This window comes from Pelmatolapia mariae, linkage group LG20, assembly GCF_036321145.2.
Source record: "Pelmatolapia mariae isolate MD_Pm_ZW linkage group LG20, Pm_UMD_F_2, whole genome shotgun sequence".
NCBI classification, from domain to species: Eukaryota; Metazoa; Chordata; class Actinopteri; order Cichliformes; family Cichlidae; genus Pelmatolapia; species Pelmatolapia mariae.
The window spans coordinates 35,809,752-35,832,561 of NC_086244.1; the positions used below are offsets into that span (position 1 = coordinate 35,809,752).

Genomic DNA, 22,810 nt, shown 5'->3' on the forward strand with positions numbered 1-22,810 from the left:
TATCTTCTGTCAACTTTTCCATCCCCTTTTCTCATCTTTCTTTATTTCTACGCCTTTGGCATTGCATGGAAAAATCTGTTTTGCAGGCATCTAATTGGAAGCTTGCCTCCTTTTCATCTGTGAGTGTCTGGACTTGTGTTTCTCTGGGGCCTGTTTTCAATTTCTCAGGAGCCTTGATGATGATGAATGATGGAAGCCGGCACTCTGGTGTTTTCAATATCCCCATCTGGTTCTCACCTCTCCAGGATTTCCCATAAAAGATCTAGACGCTAGTGTGCAGAAAGCACTGCGAAAACCTCTTTTTACTGAGTCGCGGCTGTATTAGGGGAAAAATATGTTTCATAGCTGATGCACACTTTTTGATGACAAGGAGTTTTGTCATTGCCGTTTCGGTGTCTGAGTCATTGTGTTTGTAAGTGACATTGAAACTGATCATTTCATTCTTTCATATGGATATTCAGTTAAAATAGTTAGTTTATGGTAATACATCTGTGACCGCTACAAATGATGTGTGAGGGATTTTTAGAAAATCCACAGAATTAATTTGTGGTTTGACTATGTTCTTAGTAGGCACAGAAGTATCGAATATAGCCAGGAAACTTGTCACATTTTCCCCTTTATTCCTAACAAGAGAGGAATGCTGTTAATTTAGCAATTTGCATTTATTTGTAGAAGTCTATCACGCAGTGTTAATATATGTGAATCATGTGATAGTCATTTGGTTCGATTCGTTCATATTATGTATTAAAAATATTTAATTTGTCAGTATTTGGTAGAATGGGGTAAAAGAAAGCTGTGTGATGGGTATCGTAAACGTATCTTGGAGATAAGTGCTTAATAAGTGCTAATACATATAAATTTGGCTGATCTATCATAGTTGTAACAGTAGGGGCCAGGCATTGTTGCGTCTAAACCATGTGTTGGTAATCTTTCTGTAGCCTTAGTGTAATGGGTGCCATGGAAATGCTTGGAAATTGAGTCTTGAATAAAACGTAGCATGTTGTTGAGATGCACAAAAGACTGCACGATGTTGGGTAAAATATCATCTTATGCTACCCAGCCAGTGTGGCTTTTGTTTGTTAATACCAGCTGCAGTAGCTTAGCTTAGCTGGGTTTGTTTTTACCTTGTGAGTCTGCGTGCGTATCGTGTATCTTATAGGGGGCACAACCATGACACTGGTTTAGAGTACTTTGACAGGTGTTTATAAAGTATGTTTGTCTGTCCGGATTTCTGTAGACAGATTGTGTCAACATAATAGTTAGAGTTTAAAAAATACATTTGGGCTGACTCTTGAGCAATAAGTACTCATGTAACAATGAATTCTTAAATAATTGTCATATTGTAGATGGTACTGCATTACATTCCTGAGTCAGGAATATTGACAGGGATAATGCATTTGATCCCCCTGCAAGATGGTCTATTTTTTTCTTCCACTGGGAAGTTTTGATGGACTTGGATTAAGATAAAGAGATGTCGTCATCATCTCAGGTTGGTAACTTTTAATCTACCTGTCTTGTCTCTCCCTGCGCTTTGACCCTCTTGGTTTCTGGTCCAACCAAGGCGATAGTAATAAAAATATGGAGTATAATGCACAACCCCAATTCCAGAATGTCGGGATGCTATGTAAAGTCTCACGAAAACAGAATGCTGTGAGTTGCAAATCTCACAAACCCTTATTTTATTTGTAATGGAACATAGAAAACATATCAGATCTTTTGAGACATTTTGCTGTTTGATTAAAAATCTTAGCTTGTTTTTAATTTGATGAACATGTCTCAAAGTTGTGATGGGAGCAACATCAGGCTGGAAAAGTAAGAGTTACTAGAGCAAAAGAGCTGGGGGAATATTTTGCAGCTAATGAGTTTAATTGGTAACAGGTCAGTAGCATGAATCTTGGAGAGGAAAAGTTCCTCAGAATTAAAGATGGGCAGAGGTTTAACAATCTGCAAAAAACAAACAGTTTCTACGAATTATAGAACAATTTGAGATTTGTCTTCCTTGATGTGAAATTATAAAGACCAATCTCATCATTTCCAGTAGAAATGATCCAGAGAACCTGGAGAAATCTGTGCACAAGGGACAAAACTGAAAATCAATATTGTATGACCATGATACTTTTCTCTCAGGCAGCACTGCATTAAAAACAGGCGTGATTCTGTCATGGAAATCACTGTATGGGCTCAGGAACACTTCCAGAAATCATTCTCTGTGATCACAGATCACCTCATCCACAAATGCAGGTTAAAGCTGCAATAATGAAGAAAAGAAACCATATGTGAACATGATCCAGAAACTATGTCTTCTCTGGGTCAAAGCTCATTTAGAATTCAAAAACCTGCATCTCTGTGCAATAATGTTTAGGAAACAGGCAACTTGCACATTTGGAAAGGCAAATCAACACTGAGAGGTGCATACAGGATTTAGAGCAACATATGCTCCCATCCAGACAACAGATTTTTCAGGGAAGACCTTATATATTTCAGCAAGACAATGCTGAACCACATACAGTAGATCCTACAATAGAATGGCTTCATAGTTGAAAAGTCCGAGTGCTGAACTGGCCTGACTGCAGTCCACACCTTTCACCAATTGAAAACAGTTTGGAGCGTCATGATATTTTAAAAAAATCCACCAAAGAAGAACCAGGACCGTTGAGCAGCTCGAGTCCTATATCAGACATGAGTGAGACTGCATGTCTCGCCTAAGAGTCCAGAAACTTGACTGGTTAAAAGAAGAGGGATTTTACACAGTGGTAAACATAGCTTTGCCCCAACTTTTGAGACATTTTACTGCCATCACATTCAAAAGATGAAAACACAGCTTTTCCAAAGGTAGTATTTATTGCACAGTCCCTATATTCCAATTGAGAAGTACACAATGAAATGGCTGTAGTTCTACCTTAACATAAAATCTGCATTTCAGGTTAAAAAAAAAAAAATCAAGTGAACATGAGTATGAGTGAACATATTGTAAAAATGTTTAATTCAATCTTTCAATCTTACTCTGTGGGTTTAATTCTTGCTGAAGGAGCTGTCTTCATTAAATATTAAACAACACTTTTGGCAGACCTGTCACTGAAGTTTAAATCCCCTAGGAAAATAGGAAAAAAAATCTATTTATTGAAGCGACTTTCTTAAATAGAGCGTGCTAAACATTAGAATTCCTCCAATGGCAACAATGTTTATGTCAATAGTAACTGGCCTCTTATTGTGGTATAGTTCACCACTGTTTAAGGTTATCTTTTGTGGTGGAGCCACATGCTTAAACACATTCTAACCCTTAAAATAGATAGACCTTGTTTATTTTAAGCGACCTTTATTCTAGTGTGGCCATTTCATTGGAAGGGAAAAGATAAATGTCCAGGTTTAATTAGATGTTTACCCTGACGAATATTTCACCTTGTTAAAGGAATCTGTCACACCATTGTTATGATTCTGAGTAATCACAAGACTGAGCCTGTGTAGGCCGTGCTAGCTCTCTGTCGGTATAATCTAAAAAAATCTTTGTTAACCAAATGATGTTATTGTTGTCATGGTAATAAAGCTAAAGGCATTTAACTAAATGGAGCGTGGGTGTGTGGCTGTGTAGTCTTCTTTCATCTGTTTGGGTTAGGTGGCATGGGACCTCTGGCTGGGATGTCAGAAGTCAGAGGTCGGTGGCTCAAGGCAAATATGTAGCCATTATTGGACACGAGTGGACATAAGACCTTGACTCGTTCCGAGACTTCTTCAAGTTTGTCAGAATACCTATGCTGTTTGCTGAGTGAATAGGCTGACGAGGAATTCTATGTTTAAAAAATATTTTTTATTTTCCACCACATAAAAGAACATAATTACAGAACTGTACACATTTTACAAATCACACATTTCCATCATGAAGGTTTATTGTTTGAAGTGAATGAAGAAAAAGAAATGGAGCATCATTGATAGGACCAATCCCTCACAACAGCTCACAAAGAAATGGTAATCTGGCAGTCTTTAAAGATTTATAGATGAATAAGATAACTTTCCAATGGTCCTTGCTTGTTATAACTGAAAATACATCCTGGTGCATTCAAGACAAATGACTGAAAGAATTAAATTCCAGTTACCCACAGGGGAGAGTGTTGAAAAGGCATCTAGGAAAGCTTTTAAAAAATAAAAAATATCTTATATCTGATAAATACACACAATTAACTACAATTTACAATCAAAACACAACAAAAACATTACACATTCATCTGACTGAAATCGAGCCAAACCATTACAAACAACCTTATCACTTCGTTCGCAGTCCAGGAAAAGCCACAGTTTGGTAGAACAGTTAAACGGGTATTATTGAGAACTCTCTTTATTCATGCGTATGATCTCGATCCAGAAAACCCAGCCGAAACACTTATGACTGAAAATTAACTGGTCGGACCTTCATCTCCACCTTCTTGAGGGAGTAGGTGGGTCCATGCCAGCCGTACCAAGTGATCCCATCTTGGTTCTTATCTTGGTTCTTTATGTGGTTACCGTAGCGATAATAAACACCGTTCAAATTTGAGTCAGTGCAGCAGTTGTACCAGTACCCACCTGGAAGTAAGAATTGGATTAATGGCAGCACATAACAGCCTTTCTTATCTGCTGTAGACGACTGGATTGGTTTTATAAGATTTTCTCTTATGTCTTACCTTTGCGCCGGGCCGCACAGTCGTCCAAACATTTGTCATTGTCTTTGTTCATGGTGCTGAAGTTGGTGTTGTTGTGGTACCGCAGAGAGTCTCCAGCATTTCCACTGTAGTTGGCCAGGAAGAGCTTGTAGCTGTTGAGCTCATTACTGACTGTGAAAAAGCCATACTCGGCATAGCGTTTTTCTCCTTCCCAGTCCTGCATTGGAAAACATATAACACGATTTAGAGAATGACAGTGACAGAAACAGAATATTTGCTTTTGTGGTCTGCCTAATGTCTTTTCGAATTAGTTTGATTTATTGCTAGTTCAAGTATGGTGTAAAGTGATTTTTATGCCCTCTTGCTTTTAGCCGTGAAGTGGCTTTTACATGGTTTATGTATTCTTGCTCTCCTGCGTGATGGTCCCAACACTTACCTCCATATCAATCCTAAGTGTACTTGGCTGCCTTGTTAGGCGGAAGATGTTGTCATTGCCCAGCCAGAAGTCTCCACGGATGGATCCAAATCCTTGTTTGTACTGCTTCCAGTCACGGTTAAAGGATGTGAGGCCAACACTGCGCCTTTGAATCACAGTCCAGCCACCTCCATTTGTCTCCATATCACAGAAGATCTGGAAAAAAAACAAAGCCTGTAATTTAGCTGGCTTTTCAAAAAGCTGAAAAAAGCTTCTGATACCCCCGCCCCTCCTCAAAAAAAAAGAAAAAGAAAAAACAACCCACATGCAAGAGTGCTGAAACTTACGGGGAGTTCAGGTGTTCCCAGAAACTCATCTTTAGGCAGTTTGTACTCGCCAGAGATCTTGTAGTTCTTGCTGTAGAGTGATGCACAGTCATATGTGGCTTCTGGAAAAAGGAATATCCCAAGTTATGCTAAAACCATATGCAGATTCATGAGCTTTCATAGTTTTTAAAACATGTGATACCTATAAATTACAGTTTTCAGGGTATCCGAGGAATTGGACAGAGAAAAAAAGAGACTTTTCTTTTTTGCCCCATGCCCCAAAAGAAAAATAGATCAAAGAAGAATGAGACATGCACAGCATGCTGAGAGTTTTTCATAGCTGCACCTTTTACTCTGTCCCAGTATAGTGATGCCTTTAAGAGAGCATTAAGATTACGGTGGAGCAAAGAACCCAAAACTTAAAGATATGGAAACCTTCCACTTCTAATCACTGCACCCCTTCCTGTTCTGTACTCTTGTTTCTGATTTACTTTAAAAAGGTCTGTGTGTTCTCTCTGCCAATGACATGAATGTGGTCCCTTTAGACCACACAGTTAAACGTGAAATAATAAACGACGTAATGCCTGGCTAACCGCTCCGCGGCAGCCAGTGCTGATTAGTGGCGTGTTGAAGTCGAATTGAACGGTGGATATGATGTGGCTTTGATGGCGCTCATTACTGACAACCCTGCAGATGGGATTGTGCAGCTCTAAATGATTGGTTTTTAGTACTGTGGGGCAGCTCAGAGAAGTGCGGCACTGTAATTTCCCTCACGACTAATTCACAGCAGGTGTCTCAGATCCTGAAAGGCTGATTATAGTGTTTTGCAGCAAAAATAAATACATGATGATAATGTGTGCAGAATAGTTTATAGTAAAGTTACTTTGTTTTGTCTACTTTTAAATATGAGCACTCTTCCCAATAAAAAGAAGCTTTTATAATATATTAAAATGATACTAAACTATTCCAAACCAAACTTATACTGTCTGGATATTTTGAAAGGTGAAAGGTGTCTGTTTAAAATTTGGTATTTGAAACATGAGATAAGAGCAAGAATGAGCGTTTTCATAGCATCTGTTTTAGGGTATAGAGACAGTATGGTCAAACTCTCCAGATGATGGAGTGTTAATACTCACCTGATGAAGTCTTAGGAGCAGACTGTGCGGTTTGCAGCTGCATGATCTCCACACGGTTGTTGATCTCAGAGTACTTGCTCTCTGCCTCTGTGACTCGGACTTCTTGCTGTCGGCTCTGCTGGTCCAGATCTAGTATTTGCTTCACAAGTTTCTTCATGTCTGTCTCCTGCTTGCGACTCAGCTCCTCAAAGAGGCTGGTGAGATTGGCCACTTGAACTTTGAGAGAGCGTACCTCGTCGCAGCACTGACCCTTGGAAGGCTTTGGAAGCGCCTGTCTCTTCCTGAGATTTTGAGCCCATGTCTCTGCAAGCAAGAGCAGTGCAACCTCTAAAACAACTATACTCAAATTGATTTTTGCCATTTTTAAAAGTCAAAGTTCTGGATCTTCTCGCAGCCTCTGGGTGTTTTGATTGGTTGCTGCTAAAAAGGAGTCTCTCTCTGTAGATGGTTCTCTCTTGGAGTATGAAAAAGATGCAAGCTCACTGCAGCTATCTGAAGTTTTGTTCAGTTGAGTTGGAGCTCTCCTTTGACCACTTGCTCACTCAGGCTGTCTTATTACCTCAGTGAAGCCCTCCTCTGCCTGAGCATCTTAAATATTGTATGGGTCCTCCCCCTCTCCCCCCCTCCACTGACCCTCTCCAACCTTCAGGGTGGAGGACCTTTCACGTTCCTCCTCCCCCCTGCACCCTTATACTTCAGCCCTCATCTTACTTTCACTCATACTGGGGAAGCTTTGCCACATTTTTACTTGCTTTGTCAGGTGTTGAATGTTTCTGGGAAGTCATTTTTTTATTCCCTTTGCCTGGAAGAACCACATAAGGACCTGGGCAAACAAACAACGCTACTGTCTGAACCTGCGGGGCTTAACTGGAAATGCAGACTGTTTAAAAGATTTAACTACATTTGATTTTAATTTATTCAGCTATATACACTAATGAGATTAAAACATTTGAAGACTTGTTTTAAACGTTAGTACATCTGTAGGTAATTTCTTCCCCACATTTAAAACACTTTATGTTAATGACAGTTTTTACGATATCCTTGAGGGTTGAAGTCACTAAGCATTCTTAATTGTAGGTTAAGTGTTCTGTTCATGCTACCCTTTTTGGCACATGGCAGATGTTAATGCCAAGCGGGTTTCAGTGTCAGATTTCAAAGGCGTGTTGATACAGGGGAAAACCTTCAGGATAAAATCAGATCAAATACAGTTTGTAGTAAAAGCTGGAAGAAATGTTTAGGATAAGGCAGGCGGAATAGTGGGAGTATTTTGTCTACATGTGTAAATGCTTAACATTTTGCCATCACATATGCAGCGTATTTCTTAAATAAGTTTAGATGGTTTACCCACCAAAGAACAACAGAACAAAAAAATGAAGTCATACTGTTATGGCTTTTATTATCAGCAGAAGGGGCAGCGTGCTTGTGTTTTCACTTCACTAATCAATTCCATGCCTTTAAGTATGTTTTCAACTTGTAGATATGGAAACTCATCAAGCATTAGAAAGTACAGGAAACATTACAATCAGTCAAACATGCAGTCTGGATTAGGTTTCTGTATTAAATTAGAAACAATAATTAAAAGCATATTTCAGCTCAGTTAAAGTCTGGTGTCAAGTAGATGCATGCAGTGTAGCATGTGGGTTAATTACTTAAGGGATTAATTTAGTTGAATTAAATTTTATTTATATAGCGCCAAATCACTACGATGGTCGCCTCAAGGTGCTTTATCTTTGCAATAATAGAGAGAAAACCCAGACAATAAGATGAGCCTCTAAGAATAAGCACTTGGCAACAGTGGGAGGGAAAAACCTCCTTTTAACAGGAAGAAACCTCTGGCAGAACAGGGCTTAGGGAGAGGCAGCCATGTGTTGCGACTTGCCAGGGATGAGTGGAGGATTACAGTTTATGCTTGTCGTTATCAGTTCTTCAGGAAAGCGTAAGGGGTTTATTTATTTTTTTCCTTTTGATTTTTTTCTTTGATACCTGTTGTTGAAGACAACAAGTTGAATGCATCATGCGTGAGTATAACGAGTTTTGGGTTGTGATGATGTCACAGTATTACACACCTTAACATGAGCATTACAGTTGGGAGTTGGATTTTCAGTGCATTTGTGGAGGGTACAAACTCTTTACCCAGCGAGTCTTGCCCTTGCATTGCGGGTTGAACCACTAGATACAGCCTGCTGCTGAATGAGGTGTGTTTGCTTGACTTAATAACAGTGTTTGCAAAACTCCTGCTTCTGGTTTGTCTTTTAAAATTTCTAACATTCCAGTCACTGGATGGGGCTGAAAATAATGCCTCTCAGGGAGGCGCTTTTATGTCCCGTTTCTGTGGAATTTCTCTTTCTTCCCTGATGTCCTGCCATCCCTGCCAACCTACAGGACACACAGGTGTTGGGAAGCAGCCACAAGGGTATTTGTGGGGTTTCTTGAGGTGCCAGATCGTGCTCATGGGCATTAAGATAGTATATGAGGCATGCCTTCTGTGATAGTTATGTATGATAATTACCAGGCAAAAGAGATTAAGTGTTTTATGCTGAAATAGAAGGAGCTGTAATAACTGAGACATTTCTGAGAGTTCTTACTTTGAACTTTATGGCTTTTTCCTTCCCCACATGGACTGGAGTGAACCGTCTGGAAAAGACATGCAAGTTCATCAGCTAATAATCATACTTTACCAATGTTAAAGTACAAGATTTGTACATCTAAGGACCCTTGTGTTTGCCTTAAATTTAATTATAAAGGGAAATTATAATTTTATTATCTGGGCATCTACCTCTAAGTAGAGTGCTGCAATAAATCAGTGCTGAAGTGCTACTATTTGACTCAATGATGCTTAAGAATGATGGTCTGTTGATTTTATTTTATTTTAATTTTCGTGTAAATGAAGAACATACCTATATATTTGGGAAAACAAAGTTTAGGGATCCCAAACTTGATACTGTCTCCATGTCTGGACGTTAGCATTGCAAACAGAGCGCAGACAGGCAGAAGATTTACTTGGTACCAAAGACCAATTCATATTTTATAAATTGTAAAGTCTGGAAGCATAAAGTTGCAAATTGTGGTGCAGATAGAGTGAATGGAATATTACAAACATGGAGCTAAAATGAGACGTGACACTTTGTGGCGGTGCGAGGTTTTATTACATAATCTCGCACCACCACACAGAAAACGTTTCTTGCTTCAGGAGGGACACAGAAAGCCTCCAAATGTTTGGCGTGTGTCCTTTCCCAGTTCTCACTTGGTCAGACGATCAAATAAGGAAACAGTTTAGCTCGTTCTGCTCATCGTCAACTTTGTTATCACGTGGGACTGTGGTTTGGACCACAAATAAAAAATTTTAAAAACCTTTCTTCAAATTCCAAAATATTATATAATTGTCAGGTGATCATCTGTTGCTCTCACGTGTCAAAGGGTGTTGTATGTTTTTTTACTATTTTTCCCAGGCATTCTCTTACCTCAGTGTTTTTTGTCTGCTATTTAGAAAACTTTGCATTTTTCTCTTTAGGTTGTTCTTTTCTATTCTCACAATGTTGCTGTTGAATATCGACATGTGCTTTTAGTTTGCTGCCTTTCTTTGATTTTTAAGGAACACGTGGGAGCAATAAGGCACTTTATAGAAGAATAATGAGATATTAGACTGCCTTCATGTTTAGTTGCTGCACGGTTTTAAATTTCGCATAAATTTTGAACTGATTAGACGCTAGACATGATCTTTCTCTTAGTTTCACCCATTTATAAATAATAATGACTTTCTGTAACTATTATTTTTGTAGTCAGCCCAGTTTTTTTTGTATATCAGTCACTTGTGTCACTGATTGCTTTCAGTATAAAATGGTCAACAGAGTTAGAGATTAGAACATTATGGTTAAATTGAGCTACCACATACTTGTGCTTTAGTTATATAGTTAAATTCAATTTGTTTTAAATGCAACACTGTGGCTCTGTTTCTGTTTCTGTTTTTCTTTCTAATATGGCATTTGATGATGCATAGTGCCTCTTGACCTCCATGTAAATTTTAACCTTAAGACACTTATGTGCGTAAGTCTCTTTTGGAAAAATTTGGATAATTTGCCTCCCTGTATTTTCTCATTGCCCTAACTGCTCCATGAGTCATTTCTCACTCCAGCAGTGCATCACTTTCCTTCGGTCCTGGACTCTGTCATTCAGGGTTAGTAATGAAAATCCAGCTGGAGGCTTTTGTTTCTTTTTCTTTGTTTTTTTTTTTAACATTTACCCTTTTCTAACACTTCCCCTTTAACCATGTCTCTCTAGGGTCTATGTAAAAATGCAAGCCTCTTAGCCTCTACTCTATTAGAGCTGTTCACTTTGTATAACTACTGTGGGAAGCCCGTCTATTCCGTCAAGCAGATATTTTCCCCTTGGTGTTTAAGAAGAGTTGGACACCCTGCTGTGCTAATTGCAGCAGTGATCTAACTTTGATGAGTGAGAAGTACGTGGGTGTCATAACATGCTCACAGATGCTTTTTGTGTCCCTACAATACACTGGAAGAACAGTTTGCAGTTAAACGTTGACCACAGGGTCCAAGCTGTCAGCAGAGCACTCTGTGTTCAGTTACAGGAAAGGCAGGAGGTGAAAGCAGGAGCCAGTGGATTCCAGAGCGTCTATCTCAAAACCTTGAATTACATAATCTTTACGAACAGTAACCCCTTCCACTTGTCAGCTCTGTCAGCACAGAAGCTCCACATTTTGATTTGAGTTTGGCCCATTTTGAAAGTATTTGATTTGCTTGAGATACTCAAATGTTCCTGTCAAAATAGCTTTTTAAAAAAATGTATTTTATTTTTTTTTATTATGTTGAAATATTGTAGTGGATCATATCTTTGATTTAACCCTACAAAAGTTTAATCAATGTAGGGTCTGTGACCAAATTTCTAGATTTGAAAACAGACTTCATATTGATGCTCCATAGCTGAGGCCTTGGTATACAGGTGAAAGCATAGATTAGGAGGTTAACACAGAGAGTTGAGAAAATCATAGGAGTCAGGGTATGCTCCACACTCTAGGTTGTCTTTAACAAAACAATCATCAGACATGCCCTAAAAATAATTTCTGATCTTAGCTTTTAAGATCCACCAGTGCAGGTTCAATTTGCTTTAATAGTACTTTTTCTTCACTCTTTTATTAATATTTAGTACTTCTTAGTGTTTCCTTACAGTCTACTTTAATTAGTAGTACAATCTAAAAATGGCAAAGAAATTGAAATGACAACTCTGACAGTGCAGCTGCTATAAAATCATGAGATGAATGGTATGTCTGGACACCTAATGCAAGCAGCTGAGCTATAGCTAGATTTGAATTTCAAAATAATGCAGTGGATAATGATCTCCAACTCCGGTCACGTATAGGAGTAAAATAAACTCTTCCATATTTTCCATAATGAGCGGCACTGTATGCACCAGGGTATCCTCCAGCTCCGAGAGTGGCAGACTTCATTCCCTGGCAGACCATCAAGAGGTCCCTGCCTTAAGCCAGTGATGGCTACCAGGTGGCGTCTGTTGTCGTACAGCGGATGCAGGCCAGGCAGTGGCTGTCTGCTCACCCACCCCAAAAACCAGTAGCTAGGATAAACAGTACTGGAGGGATCGAAGCTGGATTAGGAAGAATAGTACTTTGTGTATGCACAGTTGGCCTTGTGGCATTGCTTCAGAGAAGCATTTCATGACACTGGAATGTAAAGCAGTTGTGGCGCAGGTCAGAAAACAAAAACCACTTGTGCCAATGTATAGAGATTCCTTTCTTTCATTTTTTGCCAATTATTATGTGTTTTTGGCTTTTGGGTATACAAGTGAGTAAAAAAAAAAAAGCCAAAAATGTCACTTGCCTATATAGGCTATAATTAATACCATATCTGTCATTCATAATAGATTCCTTACTTAAACATATACTGATTTTGTGTACATACTTGCGTACATATGAAGTATATAAATATGGTTAGCTGTTTAGAAGTTGTGTAATCCTTCTCTTTAAATGAGATCACTGTCCCCCGATGCTTGTTTCCATTGTTTAGGACAAAAATCAATTACAGCATGAGTTGGTTTCAGTTGAACAGAACAGAAAAAAGTAGAAGAAGACCTGGCGTATTTAATTGGAAATATATTAAAATTGAATTTGTAGTTCAGCAGAAAACAATGTTTACAAATCTCTTTGTCTACATAGCAACAGCAGCATTCCAATGAGGTAACTGTCAGGCTTTTTTTTTGTCTGTTTTGGGCCACCGGAGACGCCTCGTTCTGTTGGCCTTTTGACCTGAAGGTGAGAAACCCAGGAGAAGGCATACTGCATCATTGTCCCAATGTAGTGATAATGTGGCGCAAACATATGCGCAATGGTTTCTCTGGGCGATGCCTCAGTGACCCCCTCATACGCCTAACTTGCTTTGGGAGAGAGAAAAACAACATTCAGCTGTCATTTAAAGTGCATTTGTTAAATAACCAGTATTAAATATTTCTTTCCTCTTTTTAAGTGCTGCATTCCAGAGCACTGAACTTTCTCCTCAGCTTTACAGCGATAGAGCAGAATTTTGTCTTTTCAGATAAATTGTTTCAAAGTCAAGGGACACTAAGTGTTTCCCTATGGTGCAACATCTGCTTGGTGATGGAACAACCGCCCTTTTGTCCTGATGTTTTTGGAGAAACAACAGAGACAATAGGCTAGTCAGATGGTGTCAAGGATGAGTTTAAGTATACATGTCTCAGGACAGTCTGGAACAAAACTGGTGAATGATGTAATCACTTTGTTTGCGTCCTTGCTTACCTCAACCACTGGTGCTTAACAAACACAGAGAATGAGAAGACCTTTGTTTAATTTTGTCATGCTGGTCATCACTTCCATTGTGCAATGCTCAAAGATTTATATTCTGTATGTATTACAAGTTTGACTTTCAGTTTTTATATTGTCTATCAAAATATTATCAATAGTAGTGTTATTGTTTGGCTTTGAAGTCAGACTAATGAGGTCTACGCAGTCCTTCAAATCCCTTTTTTCCCTCCCCGCTGTTTATTTGAATATTTAATTTGTAACGGGTTGTTTTTTTTCTAATTTTTTATTCAGACAAACCCTCTTCCCTTGTCTTTGTCAACATCTGATGTCAAGATTCAGTAGTACAATGTTAGTTTTATTTTCTGGCATTCAATCATGTTGCTATAAAAAATGTAGAGTTGTAAAAATAGCTTTCAGTGTCAATCATTTCATGTTTTCCTGTGGCTGGCCTGTGAATGGGACTGATGGTTTGCAGAAAGACAAAACAAACAAATTAGTTCATGGTCCAAAATTTGGCCATGTTAATAGTATTTTCTACTATTAGGATGGCCCTGTTAAATATTCTACTTTTATAAAGGGCAGGTATTTGATCTGACAATAAACATTGTAGGTGTTGCTTGAATTCCAAACTTTTATGGTTTCAAGTGTTAACTACTGTGCCATTTGCAAGTGCTTTATATTCATATTTTTCTTTCTTAGTACATCTTAATACAGAAATTACTTTTGTTTCCTGTTTTCAGTTTAGGCTTTACGCAGCATTGCCTACTGTCTGATACATTTTCCCATGAAATTAGCTCATCTTGGCTATTTATCTCCATTTAATTTTTCAAATGTCCTTTGTATGGGAAATGTTTATTTTTAAGTAGTGTTCTCATCTGCACAATGGAGAAAACCCCCCAAAACACAACCAATAATGCTCGATAGTTAGGGTCTTTCTTTCAGGGAGCATTGATTGCATTTTGGCTGCCCCACAAATGAACAGTTGTTTGGACGCAAAGGCAAGACAAAGTCTCCGTCAGTCAGTGTCATTTTCCATCAGTGCATGTAGTGGTAGCAGTTGTTGGTTTGGCTAGTATCAGTCACATGAAGGATTCATATTTAATGCGCTTCAACATTTTAAACCCAACCAAAACTGGTTGGTGGTCTAATTCTGTGTCCTCTTTAATGGCCTATTTAATTGTCATTCTCTTTACAAAGACCCTTGTTTGAAGACGTGGTAGTCAAAATGAAAATGAGCAAACAAACAAGCCAAGCTGAATGTTCTGAATGTGTTAGACTTTTTAAATAGAAAAGTAAAAGACAAAGTATTTTTAAATCAAATACTACATAATAATGTCCTCTTTGTTTTCAGTATTTTTAGACGATGGAATTAGATCGAGAACCTGGCAAGTAAAGGGATGAAAATCAGGAAGGCTCAAATGGATAGCTTCCTAATTAGATTTGATTGAGTCCGGTAATAAAGCCTGATTTCTTTTCCTCCACAAGGTTTGCATACAAATTAACCTCTGAGGAGGAAAATGTCTACAATTTATTCAAGGATCATGCTCTCTCTCATCACCAAAAAGCCAGGCCACTTTAGAGTTTAATTTTTTGTTTTTTTTTGTTACCCCTCAGCCAACAAGGCTGATAGGATATTGTCGTCAGCCTGCTGGGTGGGTGGCAGCCTGAACAGCCAGCTTTGTGAATGCGATAACTCGAGAAGGAAGTCACCTAGGACTTTTAAATTGATACAATAGTTGCATCTACTAAAAATCTCGGGCGAGTTTGAATCTTGGTGACCTCGACTTCAAGATCAGAGGTCAAGTTTTCTTGTGGATGTGATAACTTTAGAACAATGCAGTTCTGGATTGTTCATAGGGATTTCAAATTCATACTATAGGTGCAGCATTTAATATTTGGCTGGAGGGTACCACTAAAGGCATCACAATATTTATTTATTTATTTTATTTTAACTGACATGTCTCCTACACTATAATTTGTGATTAACAGTTTTTTGTTTTGAAAAGAAATTGTATTTCTCCTAGTTCGTCTTGATGCATTTCAACTTGGGTATCATTTTATTAAAGTAATCAAAAATTTATAGTATTCAAATTTTCAAGTAATTTGACAGCATACCTGAAGCTATGGTCAGGTCTATATGTACTTGGACAGTACTAGATAAAATTTCTGTAAACCACCACAGTGGGGTTTAAATCAAACTACAGGGTGGGCCATTTATATGGATACACCGTAATAAAATGGGAATGGTTGGTGATATTAAAGTCCTGTTTGTGGCACATTAGTATATGTGAGGGGGCAAACTCCTCAAGATGGGTGGTGACCATGGTGGCCATTTAGAAGTCGGCCATCTTGGATACAACTTTTGTTTTTTCAATAGGAAGAGGGCCATGTGACACATCAAACTTATTGGTAATGTCACAAGAAAAACAAGATGGCCGACTTCTAAATGGCCACCATGGTCACCACCCATCTTGAGGAGTTTGCCCCCTCACATATACTAATGTGCCACAAACAGGACTTTAATATCACCAACCATTCCCATTTTATTACGGTGTATCCATATAAATGGCCCACCCTGTATATTGACTTTTTTCCCTTTACTTCCATTACATCTTAACTGTATTTTACTTTTAATATATATTTTATTAAATAGCTGTTTAGGGATCATAGCTGTTTTTGTACATAGTCCTCCATTTTTATGGGCTCAATAATAATTGGACAATTTTAATAATCAGAAAGATTGTTTTTAATAACTGAATTAACTTATGAAATGAACTCCAAGAAAAGATCTGGTCAGCATATCAGCCAAACCATGAGCCACTTTATTTTTAATATTAGCTATCCAGATTTCTAGCGGTGGTACAGTGCTCTGTTGTTTACAGTCAAGTGGCTTTGAAAATTCCTAATCATCATGTGGGCGTAACGGCAGAACTGTTGGTACTGTTTTTCTTCAGTCCTGATATATGAAAGAAGAGAATCATTATCATCTTGCAAACTGCCAGGCTCCACCGTTTTTACATGTTTGTTATTGTACCAACATAAATGAGTGAATCTGTGGTTGGACAAAAATAAAACTGTATTTCATGTGATTTAAGATGGGACTACTTGGTGTTTAGTGATTGTATGATAATCCTTTGATTCTTTTAAAATATCTTTTTCATTACTTGCACCTCTTTTTGGCTTTGATGTAGGTGTATATTCTTAGTTTTACATGTCTTTGTACATTTTTGTGGAAGAGCAACACAACAACAGTTTCAATCAGCTTTCTTTCTTGTTCATTTTTACACACCAGATTGGTAAAGTTTCTTGGTGAGATGTAATAATATTGACAGCTTTACAGTCTCAAACCTCAGCACATGCACTTTTTGGTGACCTCTCCATATACCAAAGGTGCAATGTGTAAAAAGTTAGGAAGTGGTACTTGGGGCCCTGCACACATGAGAGGGTTTGACAGTGATATCAGTACATTTTCTGCTTGCTAATAAGTTTTTTTTGTTGTTTTTTTACTTGAGAGGAATGTTATGTGAGCATTGTCATCTGGATGTATTTAGACTGCATGTGCTTGGAGCTGGTAGCCAGATGGCTTTAACTGAGGGACAGTGAAATCTCCAGGGTCTGCAGGAGTGAAAGCCCTCCTTCTGATTTGCCATCCCAGATAAAGGCACATCTGGCCAGTTTTAACATATCTGTTTCTGTTAGGCAGGACATGGAGACTTGAGGTTTTTTTGTTCATTTTGAGTTTGAGAGTAAATTACAAACAACAGAAGAAGTAATTTTTTGGTTTGGTTTAAAATCAACAAGTATATACAACATACCTGTGTGATATTGTCAGGATTCTTCAGAATACTGGGTGGTAGTTGTGCCTAATTAAGAGTGTGGGATACTGCAACAGTGCCTGGCACCCTATCAAGCTCCGTGAGAGTCACAGACAAACGGTTATTTACTTAAAAGAAGCTGATTTTCATATTATGCAATCATACTCTAATGGGATTTTCTTGAGGTCATTAAGTCTTCTTCCCTGTGTCATCTGATTACACCACCAAAATGCTAATGTCTGTCAAAGAACAATAATCACTGTTCTGCAAGATCGATGGGATTGCTTGGTTTGATTCGTTATAGACCTACCTCTCTAAATCCAGCCTGTTCTCATTTACTGGGGGATTTAACTGATGTTTGCTCAAAGTTCCTGGCTTGTCACAAATATGGATAAATTATCCTGTGGTCTTGATTCCTTGAAATATGGACACTTGTGAAGATGCCCTTGGTGATGCATTTAAATGTACAGGATAGGCATAATCTTTCATTGTGCAGGGTTATCCAAGTAGTTTTTTGGTACCTTAAAGTCAAAGTTAATAGCGTACAAAGCTCCTAGAAGTGACATGAACAGTAGTCCTCATGACTGACAAACTCGTGCTTTAGTCTTGTGGCAGTTCTTCAACCTACAAATGCAGGCTTGCTATATAAAAGAGAACTGTTACCTCTCAGCCTTCATCACTGCCGTGCAGGCACTAATGCTAAGGGAGACCTTCACTGTTTCACTGCAAACCCAGCTGCAAGTGTCAGGAAAAAAAATATAAATTGGAATCACACAGGGTGATTACTTGCTAAATCTACAGTTCTTGTTGTACATGTTTCATATAAATGCCAGGTCTTTATCATCTAATAATGCCATGCTTATGGTATGTTTATGAACATTTTTAGTTAAATGTTTTATTAATGTTGTGCATTAAAATCCAATCAATGTAATTTTCCGCAACAGATTACTACATTTATTTATTTATTTTTTTTAAAAATTGTACCCATCATCACACAGGTCTGCACTAACGGGTCCTTTCAAGCTTTAGCATGACCCCTCGCAGTGCGGTTTCATCACAGTTCTTGGCCTTTACCCTTTGTCTAAGCAGATTTCTGACATACATGCTCTAATGCCTTTCATCAGCTTTTGCTTGCTGTCCTCAGGAATTTCGCTGCATACCAGCACTTTTTGAAAGCTACATTTTACAGATGTATTGGCTGTGACTGCACACAGGTTTCACAGTTGAGGAAGTATAATAGACTCATGGTTCATATGAGTGTTTCCAGATGTGATGGCAGTGCGGGTCAGCGGTGGGCGCACAAACGGGAATTGTGACATCTTGACAGAAAACCATCATTTGTCAAACAAGCATGACACATGTCAATAGGTGCCTTTAGTTTTCCCAATAAACAACTTTGATTAAAGTCTTAAACATTTATTTAACGTTTCCAAAATGCATTGAGAAAGGATGCATTGATGGCTGGCTGGGATAAGAGTGCCTCATCATTGTGTGAGCTGCTTTTCTTCTAGGATCATGGATGAAGCACATTTCTTAGTGTTAAGGATAGCTGGGATTTAGTGAGAGGTAGTGTGTTGATTAGCTTCATTAAGCAGCATAGATGTCTTTGCTGGCACTTCCTGTGATTGGGCTTTATACATCCATGTCATGTTTTCCCTTTGCCTTGTCTTTCTTTTTAGATAATACCTGCATCTACACGTTGTCCTTATGCTTAACAGTAAGGCTCTGAAAGCCCCTGTTTTGTGTTCAGATTGGCCTAACAGTTTGCCATTGTTTTGTCATTTCTTTCAGCATCAACAATAAACTGCAGCAGCCAGAAGCAGCATCTGGGGTTCTGGAATATGCCATGAAACATTTTGGTGAGCTGGTGAGTACTTTTTCCATTTTCCAACCAGAAAAAAAAAAGAAAAAGAAGGGAAAACGTGTCCCAGGTTTTCTCTCAGACTGACACTTGGACAACTGTGTTGTTGCAACCCCTGTAAAAATGTTATCCAGTCTGTTAAATTTGGCTCAGTTCACAACTTAATTCAGTTTAATTAGGTAAAAAAAAATTGCATTTCCTGGTTTAGAAAGATGTGAGCATTTGGTCCAAGTAAAATACCTCATAGTATGTAGGTGTAGCATGGTATTAATGTTACATTACACATTTAAAAATATGATTCCTATAATAAGAGATGTAAACCCATGCCTTGATTTGCTATAAACTCCACTGCTTTCTTTACATCTGGTAAGTCTAAAAAATTCTTGGATAATCAATTAGACCATACTGGCCAGCATTCACATACACTCAGACCTTTTTATTTCTTCAAGCAGTTTTGGACTGAATATGTCTTTAGTGAGCAACATTGTATTAGGAATTCTGTCTGCACGTCTTCCTTTCCTTATTTTAATGTGGGGATGATGGTGGTTTGAGGCAGATATCCCCAGAACACCATGATCTTAATGTGCTGCATATGGAAAAGCCATCTGCTACACTTATCAGGGGTTTACAGCAAGAGACAGAATTATGGACTCATTTGTCTAATTAAGATGAGGTTTGCATGTTCTTAAATTTTTACTTGCTTTGTCTGTCTGCTGTACATGACTCTTGGGCCTACTGGGCCTTTTTATGATGCAAAATAATGTCATTTTTCATCTAAACAAAAAAGGAGCAATATTTCTCTCTTAATGACGAGCTTTTCCTGTGTGGGATGAGTCATTATAAAAGTTAAATGAACTGCTTTGTATTCTTTTGTTTTCACTCTACCATTGTAGAAAAATATTGGTTTTGTTTTTCAGATTTTTTTTCTGTTCACATAGAGCACCACACCTAAATGTTACTAGAAACTCTGTTGTTTCATGTTCTCCGTACATGGACCCGATCCATATATGAAATAACTGTCAGAGTGGACATGCTTTGGATATGATTACACTGATTTTCCACACAAGTTACATAACAGGAAAAGAGCATTTGGTTATTTGGATCGGTCTCCCTCCCTTTTACCAAAGTTACGTCATTTACTAACTGTGGTTTTTCCTTTTTCCTCGAATGAATGTGCCAGACAGGCACTTGAGGTACATTGACAATCAGTTGAGTAGACTGGTGTTATTCTGTTTTTATTTTGGATTTATTTATTAATTTTTTTGAAGGGATATGATTTACTGATTCATTTATGCTAATTGCAACAGTTGTGAACATGGACAGAGTCTGAAACTGTCTCCAAAATAACCAAAAATTTATAATAAGCCTTTTTTCCCTATTAGAGTAATTTGACATTAGTTTCTTGGCATCGGCTGTCCCCAAAATCATATTTCCTTTGAGGTCATTGGATATTTGCAGCATCATAAATCATAAATGGCAATGAGTATCTCCACACCAAGAGAAAACAATAGAAACTTCAATAATTAATTACGCTAAAATAAACTAACTTGGACATGAAGACAAGACTGATCAAATTTGATCTATATATAAGTATTGCCATTGCTCAGTCATTAATACAATGTTTTAGTTTAAGCCCTCAAACCAAAGCTTAGAGTCTGGGCTTTAAGCCTATATTCATACAGCTGTCACTTCAATGTATATTGGTACAAATTTAAAATTACAATGGCAGCCGGTATAGCTCACTGGGTTAAGCAGGTGAACCATAGGCTAATACAGAGGTTAGGGATAGACTCTGCCTTGAGATCACTGTCTGCATTTCCTCTCACTGCGCTTTCTCCCAGCTTCTCTGTCTTCTCTCCTGTAAGAATTCACAGCTGATTTTATAATCTGAGTTTTATAACTAATCAACACACTACCACTCACTAGATACCAGCCCTCCCTGATTTGTATATAAAATGACTTTTCCTTGCCTTAGAGAGCAGATTTTCTGTTTCTCTGTGAAAACGTGGTAAAGACTCAGTGAGAAGAGTTTCACTCTGGAACTTTGTTAATGTGCTGACCATGTGGAAAGCTTTACCGTGGGAGGATGCAATGTTTTCCTGATTAGTATACACTTCAGGAACCCTCACAGTAAAGTGTGTGCTTAATCATTCATGCATGGCTCCCTAAAGAAGTCCTGGAAGTCATTGGTAGATGTAACAGGTCCAGGATTGCTTGTTGAAGTAGAAAATGTCAGCCATACAGCACAGTAAGGTACCGTAGATGGAAAAAGGATTGCTCTTCCAAAACTCTTTATGAAATTGTCCAATGGTTACGAAAAAACCCACATAACCCAAAAACGTTATGATACAGTGTTATAGTTTGATATGTCTTCTGTAATCGCTATCCTACTGTATTTTTTCATCTATTAGGAAATCCAAGCCACCTGGTATGAGAAGCTGCATGAGTGGGAAGATGCCTTGGTAGCATATGACAAGAAGATCGACATGAACAAAGAGGATCCAGAGCTCATTCTGGGGCGAATGCGCTGCTTAGAGGCTCTGGGAGAATGGTATGTTATTAGTCTTACCTAGTATGAGTTCAGTAGGGCTAAATAAGAATAAGTTGACAGTGATAATAAGGATCATAATATGTTCTTTGTTTTTTTGTTTTGTTTTTTTTATCTTGGGTCACATACGTACGTAGGAAGCCATATTCCTAATGAGACCTGACATTAGGTCTCTCATTTGATACCTCTGAGTTGACTAAAGACATTTTACGAGGAAACACATGAACAGTCACCCAGGACAAGCCAGAGGTGCTGCTACACCATTGAAGCAAAGCCTCAGCGCCATAATAGCCAGCCACTTTGATAGAGCATACTTAGGGGAAAAAATCACAAGATGGATAGAAATATGTTGATCATCACAGAGCTCAAAAAGCAAAGCAGATGTTAATTAGCTTACATAACCTGCTGTCATTATGATGCACACTATGATTCTTTCCACAAGAGAATGATTCAGCTGAAATAGAGCTTTGTGTTTGTGTGTGGCGGGGTAGGGCTCAGAGATGATATAACAGTTGACCAGGTTAGGTTTTGTTACACAATGACATTGTGAATGTCTCAGTACTAATCAAAAAGTGATTTAAGATTGCGCAGTTGATGCTTTTGACAGTCTTATTAGAGAGTTGGACACCTTTTAAGCAAATGTTTAGTCTAGAAAGTTTGAAGGAAGGAGCCTTTAGAATTAGGAAAGTCTTGCTGCCATAATTCTGCAGTAATGAGTCCTTCTGTGTTCTGTAGACATTAGTCAGTTTTGCGAAAGTCTGTTATTTCAGGATGGCTGAATGCAACACGAGCAAATAATCTGTGTATATAGAGTCATTTTAGCATGTTGTTTCTCTGCTTTAAGGTGGCTTTCATTGTTAATTGGAACTTAAAGCTCTATAAGGCACTGAATGCGTTCCTCTTGGAGAGGTCTGCCTGTCTAATAAAGCCAGTTATCAAATTTTAGGCATACTTTTCATGTGCACATTTTCATTTAATTTGGTTTTCACCTTTAAAAGTATTTTACAGTGCCAAAATATACTTCTATTTGTCTGCTGTAGACACACATGTGCTAGTTTACTTGAGGTTGTACCTGTTGCCTTCATTGTTATATGATATCCAGGCAGATGGAAAACAACTTCATTTCACTGACCCCCATCCAGCCCCGTCTCTCTCATTTTCTCTGCCTATCCTTCCTCTCTTTCTCATCTAAGCTTCTTCCAACACCCTGCCACTAAAGCACCTGCGGTTGGTTTGACTTCCTTCTGGACATTTCTTTGATTGTTGTTAATGGAGAATCAGTCTTGGT

The 22,810-nt window shown here is 38.3% G+C and overlaps 2 protein-coding genes across 2 annotated transcripts in view; one reads left to right on the forward strand and one right to left on the reverse strand.

Moving 5' to 3' along the window:
• The window catches only part of mtor (mechanistic target of rapamycin kinase), a 76,074-nt gene that overhangs the window by 24,388 nt on the left and 28,876 nt on the right, over positions 1 to 22,810 (forward strand). The window contains exons 29-30 of the mRNA XM_063463204.1: positions 18,905 to 18,980; positions 21,386 to 21,525. Of these exons, the coding sequence (XP_063319274.1) occupies positions 18,905 to 18,980; positions 21,386 to 21,525 (216 nt within the window). The remainder of the gene's footprint in view (positions 1 to 18,904; positions 18,981 to 21,385; positions 21,526 to 22,810) is intronic.
• Positions 4,268 to 6,905, reverse strand: angptl7 (angiopoietin-like 7). The gene is made up of 5 exons (XM_063465286.1): positions 6,512 to 6,905; positions 5,397 to 5,497; positions 5,071 to 5,265; positions 4,656 to 4,851; positions 4,268 to 4,557 (listed from the first exon to the last, which is right to left on the reverse strand). The coding sequence occupies exons 1-5, from the start codon at positions 6,870 to 6,872 to the stop codon at positions 4,376 to 4,378; spliced, it is 1,035 nt and encodes a 344-aa protein (XP_063321356.1). The 5' UTR covers positions 6,873 to 6,905; the 3' UTR covers positions 4,268 to 4,375.